This window comes from Mesoplodon mirus, assembly GCF_964341445.2.
Source record: "Mesoplodon mirus genome assembly, chromosome: 6".
Classification (NCBI taxonomy): Eukaryota; Metazoa; Chordata; class Mammalia; order Artiodactyla; family Ziphiidae; genus Mesoplodon; species Mesoplodon mirus.
The window spans coordinates 132,986,248-133,002,069 of record NC_138982.1 but is presented as its reverse complement, the minus strand read 5'-3'; the positions used below and the strand labels follow the sequence as shown (position 1 = coordinate 133,002,069).

General features: G+C 40.6%; 1 protein-coding gene across 1 annotated transcript; it reads left to right on the top strand.

The window, feature by feature from the left end:
- Positions 1 to 317: 317 nt before the first annotated feature.
- On the top strand, positions 318 to 15,332 carry LOC309806028 (keratin-associated protein 19-7-like; the record flags this gene model as incomplete). Its single annotated transcript, XM_082624379.1, has 2 exons — positions 318 to 445; positions 15,086 to 15,332. 2 exons carry the CDS (start codon positions 318 to 320, stop codon positions 15,330 to 15,332), a joined length of 375 nt encoding a protein of 124 aa, XP_082480505.1.
- Between the last annotated feature and the right edge of the window lie 490 nt (positions 15,333 to 15,822).

Sequence of the window (15,822 nt, the reverse complement as noted above, 5' to 3'; positions counted from 1 at the left end):
AAGCTATGGAAACTCATGACGCTTGGTTACAGAGATGAAGTATGGCAATTTTTTTTTATTGCTAGAAGTATACCATATACCATTATGAGGCATCAGCAAAGGAATTCCAGCATTAATGGGTGTGGGCCTCCCCTCTAAATGAACACAATGTTAATGACATGGTCTTCATGCAAACTGGCTGATGAAATGCAGGGCATGGCGGATTGTGGTTTGTCACACCTACTACAAGGGTGTATAAAAGGCCCCAAGGAAGCAGAGAAGTTCATATTCTGCAAGCAAAAGCTTTGCTCTCACCTAAATCTTCAACTATTGACAAGATGAGATATTACTACGGCAACTACTATGGCGGTCTGGGCTATGGCCTTGATGGCTTGGGCTGTGGCTGTGGCTATGGCTGTGGCTATGGCTGTGGCTATGGTGGCTACGGATACGTCGGCTACCGCCCGTGTTACTGTGGAAGATATTGCTCCTCTGGCTTTTACTGAGAAACCTTGCATTCAACCTCACACATGCCTGAGAACTTTCAGCCAAGTTTCCTCGTCTTGATTCTACCGTCTGGACACTTCATTCCATGGGTGCCTCTCTCAGCTGAAATTATCCTGAGCCAATCCTAGGTCACTTTGATAGACGATCAGATTTCAGCATACCAGGACTAACTTGATAAAAATCATCTGAACTTGCAATTCTAATTTGGGGCAGTGGGGTGGATTTACAGTTTGGGTAATAATTCTCCTTTTGGATACATACTTTGGCAGAACTCTCATTCCAAATTGTTCATGTGAGATCTGTGAAAATTTACTTTCATTAAACTTACTTTGGTTGGCATTTTAAATGTGTCCTAGTTGTCTGTCCTTCATAAATAACATTTCTATACATACGGGCATTGAGCATGAGTTTATGCATGTCTGTCTGCAATCTGTGTGTGTGTTCTTCATGAAAGCTCCGACAGTAGTGTTGTACCTGTAATTCTATGCAACCATGAGGGTAGAGAGACTGTCCAGCAATTCTTTTCACATTTTTTTTTTTCTTTTTGCGGTACGCGGGCCTCTCACTGTTGTGGCCTCTCCCTTTGCTGAGCACAGGCTCCGGACGCGCAGGCTCAGCAGCCATGGCTCACGGGCCCAGCCGCTCCGAGGCACGTGGGATCTTCCCGGACCAGGGCACGAACCCGTGTCCCCTGCATTGGTAGGCAGACGCTCAACCACTGTGCCACCAGGGAAGCCCTCTTTTCACATTTTGTTAAAAGTATATCAATGAAGCAGCTGCAGCTGCTCTTAACCAGCCTCATATCTTCACAGTGGGATCGTTATGCAACATTACTGCATCATTTGCCAGTGTTGTATTCTACATCCTGCTGTCTTTTGCTGTTTTCAAGCAGGACCTAACTCTGTTGTATTGTTGGAAGCTGGGTTCGTAATGGATTTCTTCTACTGAGGCTGTTTTTTTCGTCTTCTCTTAAACAACAATTGAAGGAGATCAAACAACCTTCAGAATCACAGAGTAATTGGTTTGCTAAGTTGCCATCCTTGCTTTCAGGTACACAGGGCTGTAAGTTATATTTGGATACATGTCTCGGTAAGTCCTTGCATGGAGTGCCCAATGAGACACTTGTCATACTGTAGAACTTTGCTCCTCAAAATATCCTAACTTGATTAAGTTTACTCCCTCGATAATCAAACTAATTATACTTAGGTAATTCGGTTTGTGATTCTATTTAAAGGTCCAGAAGTCCCACTGTATGGTGTGTGGGTGTGTTAATAATCATTTCTGTTTCTAGGCTTCCAGAACTGCTTGCATTGTCCTTGGCTGTTCTGTTTACCTATTATTTGTATCTCCAGATGGTACTTCACCTTTTATTCAACTTGCTTCATTGGTAATAAAACCCTGCAAAAATGGAGATTGTATGGAACTCTATTGCCTCTCTGAAGTACTTTTTTTTTTTTCAGTTATCAGGAAGAAAGTTCTTTTAAGGTGTCTTTGAATGAATGACAGCTTTTGAAAGACAACTACATTCAAGCTATAACCACAAAATCGGTCATTCATTGACCTACTTGTATATTCATATATGACAGTGACATCCTTAGCTTTGGAGTCTATAAACCAAACTGATCAAAGACAGAATATATGAAATCCAGAAAAAAGGGGGAGAAATCCTGAAAGACGCTATATTTAATTTCTTTCAAGAGCACAGGATGATCATGACAAACGAAGCTGTGTCTCTGCTTACGAAAAAATATTGATAATGCATACCTTCAGCTTTTGACTCATAAAATAGTAGGAACAGACATTGGTAACACATTTTAGACATGAGATAGAGCATGTCACATGCAGTACAAGTTCAAGGGCCAATACCAAAGTTTTATGAACTGTACAAAATAATTATACATTAGCCCACATTTCAAAGTATTATTAGATGAACTAGTGTTGGGCATCTAAGAAAAAGGCTGCTAATTGTCAACAAGAGCTTTAACTTATTAATTTTTGCTGTGCTTGGTGATGCTACGCTGGCACCTCCCATGACAGATGTAATCATGCATTTATTCAACCATCCACCCAAGAGTAATTATCATCACATTGTGCCCAATCTGTACTAAGTATAAGCAGTAGAAAGACATAAAAAAGTTTCCAGGGATATTGATGAACTTACTGGTCAGAGGGAAATTCAGATAATAAATATATGATTACAATTCTCTGTAGTGACTTTTAAGAAAGATTTATGTATTGGGAGCAATTGGACCCCATAGGTGGGGCATTCAATCAAGTCTGTGTTGTCAGTGAAAGTTCCCCTCAAAAAGATACTGCCCGAGCTTAGTATTAAAGAAATATACCAGGGCTTCCCTGGTGGCGCAGTGGTTGAGAGTCCACCTGCCGATGCAGGTGACACGGGTTCGTGCCCGGGTCTGGGAAGATCCCACATGCCGCGGAGCAGCTGAGCCCGTGAGCCATGGCGGCTGAGCCTGCGCGTCCGGAGCCTATGCTCCACAACGGGAGAGGACACAACAGTGAGAGGCCCCAACAGTGAGAGGCCAGCGTACTGCAATAAAAAAAGAAAGAAAGAAAGAAAGAAATATACCAGAAGGGAGGATTTAGAATGTGTTGGGCATAGTGTTTGTGTTAGCCTGATTCTTTCAGCAGTTTGTTTCCCCATAATCAATAACTAGATGCAGTTTTCTCTAGTAGACATGTACTTATTCGACATTTTCAGGAGAGTTTCGTTTAGAAACTAGAAATTGGAAGGTGGGGTTAGATTGCCTGGGAAGCTCTTCCAACTTCATAGGTGATAACCATCATCAAAAATAATAGTAGCAGTTATCTAGGAATTGCTGCAAGTGGGAATATGAAATTGAAGAGAGATAACTTAGAAGAATCAGTGTCCTGGTTTGTAACCATTATAAGTCTAAATAAGGTTAAAGTTCTAGAACCAATTGTATCAGAAAGGCATTAGTTTGATGGTCATAGATTTTAATCAGGAATATACTGCTTTAGGCTTTCATTGGATTCTCTTTAAATGAAATATCACTTAAGGATATTCTTACTTAGTAAAGAATATTGTATTTTCCGGGCTTCCCTGGTGGCGCAGAGGTTGAGAATCTGTCTGCCTATGCAGGGGACACGGGTTCGAGCCCTGGTCTGGGAAGATCCCACATGCCGCAGAGCAGCTAAGCCCGTGCGCCACAACTACTGAGCCTGCGCATCTGGAGCCTGTGCTCCACAACAAGAGAGGCCATGATAGTTTGAGGCCCGTGCACCGTGATGAAGAGTGGCCCCCACTTGCCACAACTAGAGGAAGCCCTCGCACAGAAATGAAGACCCAACACAGCCAAAAAAATTAAAATATACATTAAAAAAAAGAATATTGTATTTTCAAAGCACTTTCCTATGTTTTCTTCAGTAATATCTACAACAGCTTTTTGATTTACACAGCCATTTTGATCCCAGTTTTCAAAATGAATTTTAACAAACTATCCAATATCACATTAAATGACATAACCAGACCAAAAGCTAAATTGTTTAACTTTGGTTTATTGACCTGTACAGAGGAGAAAACTTTCTTTGGGTAAAGAACAGTGTACTCATTTGAAGTCTGACAGATGGAATGTGGCATTAAAGCAGTACTGATTTTGTTGCTATGCTAAAAGTCAGAAAGCAGGTCCTTAGAAGCACAACCTTTAATATATTTACTTTTGAAATTAATAATAATGTGCATAATATTCCAAATTTACCATGATATTATTTTCTCAATTCTTCTTGAACGCCTTCTGAATTGTAAATGTGTGACAAAGCTTAGATAATGAAGTTTAGGACTATTGCTATGACTTAATTTTAGGAATTTAAGTGTTAAAAATGTGCAGGATACAAAGGTTAAGATACCATATTAGTTTTCTATGGCTGCTTAACAATAACCATAAATTTATCAAGTTAAAACAGCATCCATTTCTTTGCTCTCACTTCTGTGGATGGGAACTTGGTCAAGGTGTCCCTGGGTTCTCTGCACAGAGTATCCTAAAGCTGAAATAACGGATCAACTGGGCTGAGTTCTTGTCTGGAGGCTCTGGGGAAGAGTCTGTTCCCAAGCTCACACTGATGTGGACAGAATCCAGTTCCTATATTTGTAGGATTGGGTCCCCATTTCTATACTGACTATCAGGTAAAGGCTACTCTGAATAAGTAGAGGTCAATTACATGCCTGACCACATGGGCTCCTCCACCTTCAAGCCAGCAAAGACATGTCAAATCCTCATGCTCTGAGCCAATGATTTCTTATTCTGCTACCAGCCAGAGCAAGCTCTACTCTTATAGGGATCTTATGATTAGGTTAGGCCCAACCAGATTATCTCCCTTTCTTAACTGTGTCATATGAAACAGCCTGATCACAGGAGTAAAACTCATTATATTCACAGTGCTGGGAGCAGTGCGGGGTGTGTACACCATGAAAGGGGATGGTTTTGGGAGCTAGCTTAATATGCTGCCTAACCAAGAGACATGTTCACATACTACCCTGAACAACCACCTCCCACCCGATTCAGAGCAACCCCAAAGCCCTGCTATGACCTCCTTAGGTATCTGTGTAAAATTATTTCTTAAATGGTGCTCCTAAGAGTGCTTTCAGTACCATCTGCCTGCTATACTCTTCCCTCAGGTAGCCCTACATGGCTCATGTTCTCACCTTTTCAGTCTTCACTTAGAAGACACGTATTTATGATGGGCCTTCCCTAACAATCTATCTACAACTTCAGTTCCCCCATTGGTCTTTGCCTATCTCCCACCTCTGCTTTATAATTTGTCCTTAGCAGTTACTACTATCACTATGTAACATTCTCTTTTGATTGATTGCCTGATTGCTGGGTCATTTGCCCTACTCCCCACTAGAATGTAAGCTTCTGGAATACAGGGCTCTTGTCAGCTTTGTTTACTACTGTGAAATATCTTTTCCAGTGCCTAAAAAACAATATTGAGCACAAAGTAGCCATTCAGTAAATATTCGGTGAATGACTAAATTAAGTCTGTATTTGTTGATGTCCATCTCCCCCAGTAAAATGTTAGTCCCCTGGGGATGGGGGATTTGTTTTTCTTTTTACTATTTTGTTTCCAAGATAAGTAGGCAAATGTTCTCTACTATTTGTTGAAGGAATGACAATTAATTTGAATTTGGAGGAAGCAAAAAAAGAAGCTGGACTCAGGTATAAATCCAGGTTCCTGGCTTTGATAGCTGGCGATTTTTGAAGTTGTGAGCCAACATAGAAACAGTAAGGAAGAGAGAAACAAAACAAAACAAACCATTGACCACATGGTGGGTGAAAGGGAAGGTGATTGGTGTTTTTTGTCTTTAAAATTTTTTTCACATATTGAATTTGAGGTAAGTTTCAAAGAGAGTAAGTGTGCTGATGAGAGAGAGAAGGTGGGGAGTTGCCAGTTACTGTCTGATGGTGACTGCTCTGGGAAATGAAGAGGTGGTAGGCAAGAGTGAGAGAATAGGAGAGTGAGAAGATGTTCTAAAAGACAGACAGATCTTGGCATGACTGTGGGTATGGGGGAAGGTCCAATAAACAGGTTTATGGGCAGAGTTGAGTATTCAGTTGGGATGAGAGGAAACATATTCGTGATGTAGCTAATCTTCAGAGTTTTACGAGATGATGATTTTTTTTCAGCTATGCAGAGTAAATGCAAAGTAACTTTTTGCTAATATATTTCATTACTTATGTTTATTAATATAGTTTTTAAAATTTAAATATAAGGTGTGCATGTATATGATAAACGATATTTTTCAGCCAATACTAAGGCGTGAAACTCCCTGTACTATTATTCTAGTCATAGACATAGAAGTTCCTAAAAATACTGTGGATTGTATGAAGGGAAAAAGGATAATCAAAGAGGTGACATTTGGAAAGTTATACTACTGGTATTCTTTGAAGTAGGGAGTAAGAGGGTGCATTATTCAGTGATGTATACTCAAGGTATAGACTGTGTCTGAACCATACTGGGTACTCAGTAAATGTTTCTAGAGGGACAATTTACAATTTCATGAGATGCAACACAAACCTGAGGAAAGAAGTGTGTTTTTAATATAAGTCCCACTGACATTTTGAAGAGAAAGATCAATAAAGAAATAGGAAAATAATGAAAACTATTAAAAATATCATATTAAAATAGAACACATAGATAAAAGAGAAAACACAGTTTTCAAGTGCAGAAGGATGAAGTAGCAGAAGAAGTTTCTGATTAACAGAAACAAGTCATTTTGTTTGTGTCAAATCACTTGAAAATATCAAGAGCTAACAATGAAAAAGCAAGATGGTCTTGATGTAGAGATGTAGAACCACAAATCTGGAATCACACAGTGCTCTGTAGACATTTAGCTAAAGAACAATAACCCAGTCTTCTAACAAGTCAATATCCCATGATTATGTTCCAGACTATACCACAGGCAAGACAACTGCCCAGACCTCCAAAGAGAGCTCCTTGCTTATTTCATTTTCCATTCATTTATTTTTTGCACAAAGTCCACTAGTTATATAATACTTGTATATCAATGCTTTAATATCTCATTCTATGCTAGAATGTAGCCTCCGAGAAGTTCATGGACTAGTTTTCCTTTTTTACCCTGAGTATATTAATGCCTGAGAAATAGTGATCATTAGGTAAATATTTGTTGAATGGATTAACCGCAAAGGGTTGCGCAGGCTGCCTTCAGCAGGCTAACAACTCGCTTAGATATTTCTAAATGCCAATATTACATTAATCAATACTCATGATGGGGTTTCTATAGAATTAAGAAAAACTGAGTTATGAGTAGCATGTTTTGTTTTATTAAGTCAACTGAAGTAGATTTAGAACCAAATATTTAAAACATTTATTTTTTTATTTCTTTTTAAAAGCAATTATATTTTGCTTAAATAGTTTAAGTATTTCTTGTTTAAATGTTTAAGAGTTTTCTCTGAAGTTGTGCTCCTTCTGAAGGTCAAACAACTTTACCCTCACCTGACAATAGAGACAGTATCTTGTATGAACAACATAGTGAGCTCAAAAAACACAGGTTCTTGAGCCAGAAAACTGGTTTTGAAACTGCTCTCAGACACTGATTAGCTGTGTGACCTTGTGCAGATCCTTAAGCAGGATAGTAATAGTACTACAAAGGATTGTTTTGAGTTTGAGTTCAATACATGTAAAGAACTTCAGATAGTAGGGGACTTCCCTGGCAGTCCAGTGATTAAGACTTTGCTTTCCAATGCAGGGGGTGTGGGTTCGATCCCTGGTCAGGGAGCTAAGATCCCACATGCCTCACGGCTAAAAAAAGAAAACATAAAACAGAAACAATATTGTAAAGAATTCAATAAAAAGACTTTAAAATGGTCCACATAAAAAAAAATCTTACAAAAAAAACTTCAGATAGTTCCTGGCTCTTATTAATTGCTTATTAAATATTATCTATTATCATAGTTTACTTTAAAAATGAAAGTATACATGACACACGAGGTCTAGAAGTATTCTATCTGGTTGTTTTCCAATCAATGTGTCATTTATATGTGTACTCTCCATCGAGAACCATCCAAAAAAATTCATTTTTCTGGATCACCAAAGATCTGTGGCAATTTTTAAATTGCTTACAAGTTCTTGCACTTACTTTGCAGCTATTGGAGGTACAATGATGGGAAAAAGAAAGCTTATGTATTATTACCTTGACAAATTGACTGATGTCCAGAGTCTACTGAGTTGAAAGACATTTTGAGGGAATTGGATTTTCTCCTTACCCATTACAGTTTGTTCACTTTTTCCATAGTTGTTTCAAAACCACAGAATAAGACTGACTTTTATATGAATACAGTTAAAAAGCATATATGGATTAAAGATAAAATAAATCACTGTTATAAGAAAAATGATTCCTTAACATGGATATTTGTCAAAATCTTCGGATGCGTTGATTGATTTGCGTATATTGAAGAATCCTTGCATTCCTGGAATAAACCCCACTTGATCATGGTGTATGATCCTTTTAATGTGCTGTTGGATTCTGTTTGCTAGTATTTTGTTGAGGATTTTTGCATCTATGTTCATCAGTGATATTGGCCTGTAGTTTTCTTTCTGTGTGACATCCTTGCCTGGTTTTGGTATCAAGGTGATGGTGGCCACATAGAATGAGTTTGGGAGTGTTCCTTCCTCTGAAATTGTTTGGAAGAGTTTGAGAAGGATGGGTGTTAGCTCTTCTCTAAATGTTTGATAGAATTCCCCTGTGAAGCCATCTGGTCCTGGGCTTTTGTTTGTTGGAAGATTTTTTTTTTTTTTTTCTTTTTGCGGTATGCGGGCCTCTCACTGTTGTGGCCTCTCCCGTTGCGGAGCACAGGCTCCGGATGCGCAGGCCCAGTGGCCATGGCTCACGGGCCCAGCCGCTCCGTGGCATATGGGATCCTCCCAGAGCGGGGCACGAACCCGTATCCCCTGCATCGGCAGGCGGACTCTCAATCACTGCGCCACCAGGGAGGCCCTGTTGGAAGATTTTTAATCACAGTTTCAATTTCAGTGCTTGTGATTGGTCTATTCATATTTTCTATTTCTTCCTGATTCAGTCTTGGCAGGTTGTGCATTTCTAAGAATTTGTCCATTTCTTCCAGGTTGTCCATTTTATTGGCATAGAGTTGCTTGTAGTAATCTCTCATGATCTTTTGTATTTCTGCAGTGTCAGTTGTTACTTCTCCTTTTTCATTTCTAATTCTATTGATTTGAGTCTTCTCCCTTTTTTTCTTGATGAGTCTGGCTAATGGTTTGTCTATTTTGTTTATCTTCTCAAAGAACCAGCTTTTAGTTTTATTGATCTTTGCTATCGTTTCCTTCATTTCTTTTTCATTTATTTCTGATCTGATCTTTATGATTTCTTTCCTTCTGCTAGCTTTAGGGGTTTTTTGTTCTTCTTTCTCTAATTGCTTTAGGTGCAGGGTCAGGTTGTTTGCTCGAGATGTTTCCTGTTTCTTAAGGTGGGATTGTATTGCTATAAACTTCCTCCTTAGAACTGCTTTTGCTGTGTCCCATAGGTTTTGGGTCGTCGTGTCTCCATTGTCATTTGTTTCTAGGTATTTTTTAATTTCCTCTTTGATTTCTTCAGTGATCACTTCGTTATTAGCCTCCATGTGTTTGTATTTTTTACAGATCTTTTCCTGTAATTGATGTCTAGTCTCATAGCTTTGTGGTCGGAAAAGATACTTGATACAATTTCAATTTTCTTAAATTTACCAAGGTTTGATTTGTGACCCAAGATATGATCTATCCTGGAGAATGTTCCATGAGCACTTGAGAAAAATGTGTATTCTGTTCTTTTTGGATGGAATGTCCTATAAGTATCAATTAAGTCCATCTTGTTTAATGTATCATTTAAAGCTTGTGTTTCCTTATTTATTTTCATTTTGGATGATCTGTCCATTGGTGAAAGTGGGATGTTAAACTCCCCTACTATGAGTGTGTTACTGTCAATTTCCCCTTTTATGGCTGTTAGTATTTGCCTTATGTATTGAGGTGCTCCTATGTTGGGTGCATAAATATTTACAATTGTTATATCTTCTTCTTGGATCGATCCCTTGATCATTATGTAGTGTCCTTCTTTGTCTCTTCTAATAGTCTTTATTTTAAAGTCTATTTTGTCTGATATAAGAATTGCTACTCCAGCTTTCTTTTGATTTCCATTTGCATGGAATATCTTTTTCCATCCCCTTACTTTCAATCTGTATGTGTCTCTAGGTCTGAAGTGGGTCTCTTGTAGACAGCATATATATGGGTCTTGTTTTTGTATCCATTCAGCCAATCTGTGTCTTTTGGTGGGAGCATTTACTCCATTTACATTTAAGGTAATTATTGATATGTATGTTCCTATTTCCATTTCCTTAATTTCTTTGGGTTCATTATTGTAGGTATATTCCTTCTGTTGTGTTTCTTGCCTAGAGAAGTTCCTTTAGCATATGTTGTAAAGCTGGTTTGGTGGTGCTGAACTCTCTCAGCTTTTGCTTGTCTGTAAAGGTTTTAATTTCTCCATCAAATCTGAATGAGATCCTTGCTGGGTAGAGTAATCTTGGTTGCAGGTTTCTCTCCTTCATCACTTTAATTATGTCCTGCCACTCCCTTCTGGCTTGTAGAGTTTCTGCTGAGAGATCAGCTGTTAACCTGATGGGGATTCCCTTGTGTGTTATTTGTTGTTTTTCCCTTGCTGCTTTTAATATGATTTCTTTGTGTTTAATTTTTGACAGTTTGATTAATATGTGTCTTGGTGTATTTCTCCTTGGATTTATTCTGTATGGGACTCTCTGTGCCTCCTGGATTTGATTAATTATTTCCTTTCTCATATTAGGGAAGTTTTCAACTATAATCTCTTCGAATATTTACTCAGTCCCTTTCTTTTTCTCTTCTTCTTCTGGAACCCCTATAATTCGAATGTTGGTGCATTTAATGTTGTCCCAGAGGTCTCTGAGACTGTCCTCTGTTCTTTTCATTCTCTTTTCTTTATTTTGCTCTGCATCAGTTATTTCCACTATTTTATCTTCCACCTCACTTATCCGTTCTTCTGCCTCAGTTATTCTGCTATTGATCCCATCTAGAGTATTTTTCATTTCATTTATTGTGTTTTTAATCGATGCTTGATTCATCTTTAGTTCTTCTAGGTCCTTGTTAACTGTTTCTTGCATTTTGTCTATTCTATTTCCAAGATTTTGGATCTTGGAAATAGAATCTTGGATCATCTTTACTATCATTATTCTGAATTCTTTTTCAGGCAGACTGCCTATTACCTCTTTATTTGTTAGGTCTGGTGGGTTTTTATCTTGCTCCTTCACCTGCTGTGTGTTTTTCTGTCTTCTCATTTTGCTTATGTTACTGTGTTTGGGGTCTCCTTTTTGCAGGCTGCAGATTCGTAGTTCCTGTTGTTTTTGGTGTCTGTCCCCATTGGCCAAGGTTGTTTCAGTAGGTTGTGTAGGCTTCCTGGTGGGGGGGACTAGAGCCTGTGTTCTGGTGGTTGAGGCTCGATCTTGTCTTTCTGGTGGACAGGTCCACGTCTGGTGGTGTGTTTTGGGGTGCCTATGGCCTTATTATATTTTTAGGCAGCCTCTCTGTTAATGGGTGGGATTGTGTTCCTGCCTTGCTAGTTGCTTGGCATAGGGTGACCAGCACTGTAGTTTGCTGGTCGTTGACTGAAGCTGGGTGCTGGTGTTGAGATGGAGATCTCTGGGGATTTTTGCTGCTTGATATTATGTGGAGCTGGGAGGTCTCTTGTGGACCCGTGTCCTGAAGTTGGCTCTCCCACTTCAGAGGCACAGCACTGACTCCTGGATGCAGCACCAAGAGCCTTTCATCTACCTGGCTCAGAATAAAAGGGAGAAAATGTAGAAAGAAAGAATTAGTAGAAGAAAGAAAGAGAGAGAAAAAGAAAGGAAGAAGGAAAGAAAGGAAGGAAGGAAGAAAGGAAGAAAGGAGGGAGGGAGGGAGGATGGAAAGAAAGAAAGAAAGAAAGGAGGGAGAGAGGGAGGAATGAAAGAAAAAGGAAGAGTGAATGGAAGAAGGGAGGGAGGGAGGAAGGAAAGAAAGAAAGAAAGACAGGAGGGAGGGAGGGAGGAAGGAAAGAAAAAGAAAGTGAAAGGAAGAGGGGTGGGAGGGAGGGAGGAAGGAAAGAAAGACAGGAGGGAGGGAGGAAGGAAAGAAAAAGAAAGAGTGAAAGGAAGCAGGGAGGGAGGGAGGGAGGAAGGAAAGAAAAAGAAAGTGAAAGGAAGAGGGGTGGGAGGGAGGGAGGAAGGAAAGAAAGACAGGAGGGAGGGAGGAAGGAAAGAAAGAGAGAAAGAAGGAAAGGAGGGGCGGAGGGAGGGAGGAAGGGAAGGTAGGAAAAAAAGAAAGAGCAGGTAAAGTAAAATAGAATAAAGTATGAAATATAGTAGTGTTATTAAAATTTAAAAGTAATTATTGAAAGAAAATGGACCGATAGAACCCTGGGACATATGGTGGAAGCAAAGCTATACAGAGAGAATCTTACACAGAAGAATACACATACACATTCACAAAAAGAGAGCAGGGGGAAAAATCAAAAATCTTGCTCTCCAAGTCCACCTCCTCAATTTGGGATAATTCGTTGTAGAAAGAGGAAAAGGGCGAGAAGTCTGAAATCTTGCTAAGTCCACCTCCTTAATTTGGGATAATTCGTTGTAAAAAGAGGAAAAGGGGGGAAAGTCTTAAATCTTGTCCTCAAAGTCCACTTCCTCAATTTGGGATGATTCGCTGTCCATTCATGCACTCCACAGACGCAGGGCACATCAAGTGGACCGTGGAGCTTTAATCCGCTGCCTCCAAGGCTGCACAGAGAGATTTCCCTGTCTTTTCTCTGCTCTCACAGCTCCCGGGTCTCAGCCTTGGACCGGCCCCGCCTCTGCGCGTAGGTCGCCGGAGGGCGTCTGTTCTTCGCTCAGACAGGACTGGTTTAAAGGAGCCGCTGATGTGGGGGCTCTGGCTCACTCAGGCAGAGGGGAGGGAGGGGCGCGCAGTGTGGGGCGGGCCTGCGGCGGCAGAGGCCAGCGTGACGTTGCACCAGACCGAGGCGCTCCGTGCGCTTTCCCGGGAAAGCCGTCCCCGGGTTCCGGGACCCCGGCAGTGGCGGGGTGCACAGGCCCCCCGGAATGCGGGGCGGACAGTGACCCATGCTCGCACACAGGCCCCGCGGCGGCGGCAGCAGCAGCAGCCCCAGCGTCCCACGCCCGTCTCCGGGGTCCGCGCCTTTAGCTGCGGCTCGCGCCCGTCTCCGGCACTTCCCCAAGCAGCCCTCTTAATGCCCTCTCCTCGCGCACCAGGAAACAAAAGGGAAGAAAAAGCCTCTTGCCTCTTCGGCAGCTCCAGACCCTTTCCCCGGACTCCCTCCGGGCAAGCCGTGGTGCACTAGCCCCTTCAGGCTCTCTTCCCACTGCCAGCCCTAGTCCTCTCCCTGCGCTCCGACTGAAAGCCGATACCCGAGCCTCAGCTCCCAGCCCCGCCCGCCCCGGCGGCCGAGCAGACAAGCCTCTTGGGCTGGTGTGTGCCTGAGGGCACCGATCCTCTGTGCCGGAATCTCTCCGCTTTGCCCTCCACACCCCTGTTGCTGTGCTCTCCTCCGCTACTCCGAAGCTTTCCCCCTCCTCCACCTGCAGTCTCCGCCCACGAAGGGGCTTGTAGTGTGTGGAAACCTTTCCTCCTTCACGGCTCCCTCCCACTGGTGCAGGTCCCGTCCCTATCCTTTTGTCTCTGTTTATTCTTTTTTCTTTTGCCTTACCCAGGTATGTGGGGAGTTTCTTGCCTTTTGGGGGGTCTGAGGTCTTCTGTCAGTGTTCAGTAGGTGTTCTGTAGGAGTTGTTCCACGTGTAGATGAATTTCTGATGTATCTGTGGGGAGGAAGGTGATCTCCGCGTCTTACTCTTCCGCCATCTTCCCAGGGTCCCACACTGTACTCTTAATTAACTAGTAGGGGAAACCAGTGTAGTAAGTGTAAAGGAAGTTCAAAAATCATCAATATTCTTTTTGATATTCAATTATTTTGAACTTCCTTTTTTTAAAGTGGGACGAGCTGAATATACTAGTTTCAGGTCACTTGCATCTATATCTAATGATAGTGGGAATAAACAGGGGAATAAACAAAAATATAAGGCAGCTGTGCACTATGGGAAAACAAACTCCCTAACATGCAGTGTGGAAATTTCAAATTTACCTGATGAACTAAGGTTTTAGTCCTCAACTGTCACTAAAGATCATTGTTGTATAATTGTTTGTCTGAGTTGCAGGTTTCTCACTTGTTTATAAAATAATAAAGGACACAAACGGTACCCCAAGTTTCTCTGAATCCTGAAATTTTATGATCTTATCATAATATGGAATTTAGTATCTGGAATAAGAATATAGTTGGGGGTAGGGAGCTAAGCTACTTATAGTGATTTGGAGGAACTCTTTTTATGCAATCTTCAATGGTATATACCAAACATGCTTACTGTACCTGAAATGTGATGACTGAGAAATTCCTTTGCCTTCAGTTTGTGGCTCTTTTAAAAATTAAATGACATCACTGCACTACTAAATGGGGTTCTCTGCTGACTTTAAAAGCACTTTGTTTTAAGACATACATCATATTTGATTGTCATTTTTCATAGGGTTAGTATTTTGGAGAAAATTATGGTTCAATTTATGTGAATTCTTTGGAGAAGAAAGATAACACCCATAATTTAGAAAAGAGTCAACAGTCATGGAACAGCAAAGGGAAGGGTATAATTAGAGGGTAAATGCAATCTCATGCGATGCAATTTGAAGAATGGAAGCTTATAGAAATTTGTTTATGGAGCTTGAAACTCAGAAACCCAAACAAGTTTGGGGATTATAAACACAATAGTGTCTTATTAGCAGTAAAATCATTTTCTAGGAATTCAAATAAAACAGAAAATAAAATGTGTCACATAACTTTTAAATAAGGAGTCACAAAACAAGTGGAAGGCGTGGTTTGAAGTTAGGAAACAAGATAGTTGACATAGTTTTCAAATAATGTGTTCTATTGGGTGATATTTAGAGGTGTGGCTTTCCATACCCACCAGCATATATAAATGCTCTTGTGCAGTCACTGTCACAAAGCTGACCTACAATTCCAAGTCAGACTCACCACTCCTGACACCATGAGCTACTACGGAAACTACTGCCAAGGCCTGGGCTACAGATGCGGAGGCTTTGGTGGCCTGGGCCATGGCTACGGCTGTGGATGTGGCAGCTTCCGCAGGCTGGGCTATGGCTGTGGTTATGGAGGCTATGGATATGGCTGCCACCATCCAAGTTACTATAGAAGATACTGGCTTTCTGGCTTCTACTGAATAATTATATGAAGATTTACAATTTGTGGACTTCATCTTCTGTGAGCCTCTGATTCATCTAGAAAACTTTATTCCATAACCTGCTTGCTTCATTTATCCTGTCTTGATAATGAAACTGTTATTTGGACCATCTGGCTTCTGACATTAATATGAAGACAACTTGATGAACTAAATGTTGGTGTTTGATTAGTGATACTCTCAGGGCTTCTCTTTCTATATAGGATGAAGTGTCATTATACTCTAGCAAGTCTTTGCCTTTTAGCATCCGATGTCTAATAATAAACTTTTTCTGACATAGCAAATGTGTTTTAAGCTTCAATTTTTTAATCACATTAAACTTGCTGTGATGTATTGATACAATCATCAACCATGGCAACGTTTTCTTCTTACGTTTTCTTCTTATAGCTAAGAAATTTACCAATATGTCTTATTTCATAATTATCTCTTCCTTCTTCTTCTTTTTCCTTTCTTCTTCACCTTACCTCTTCCT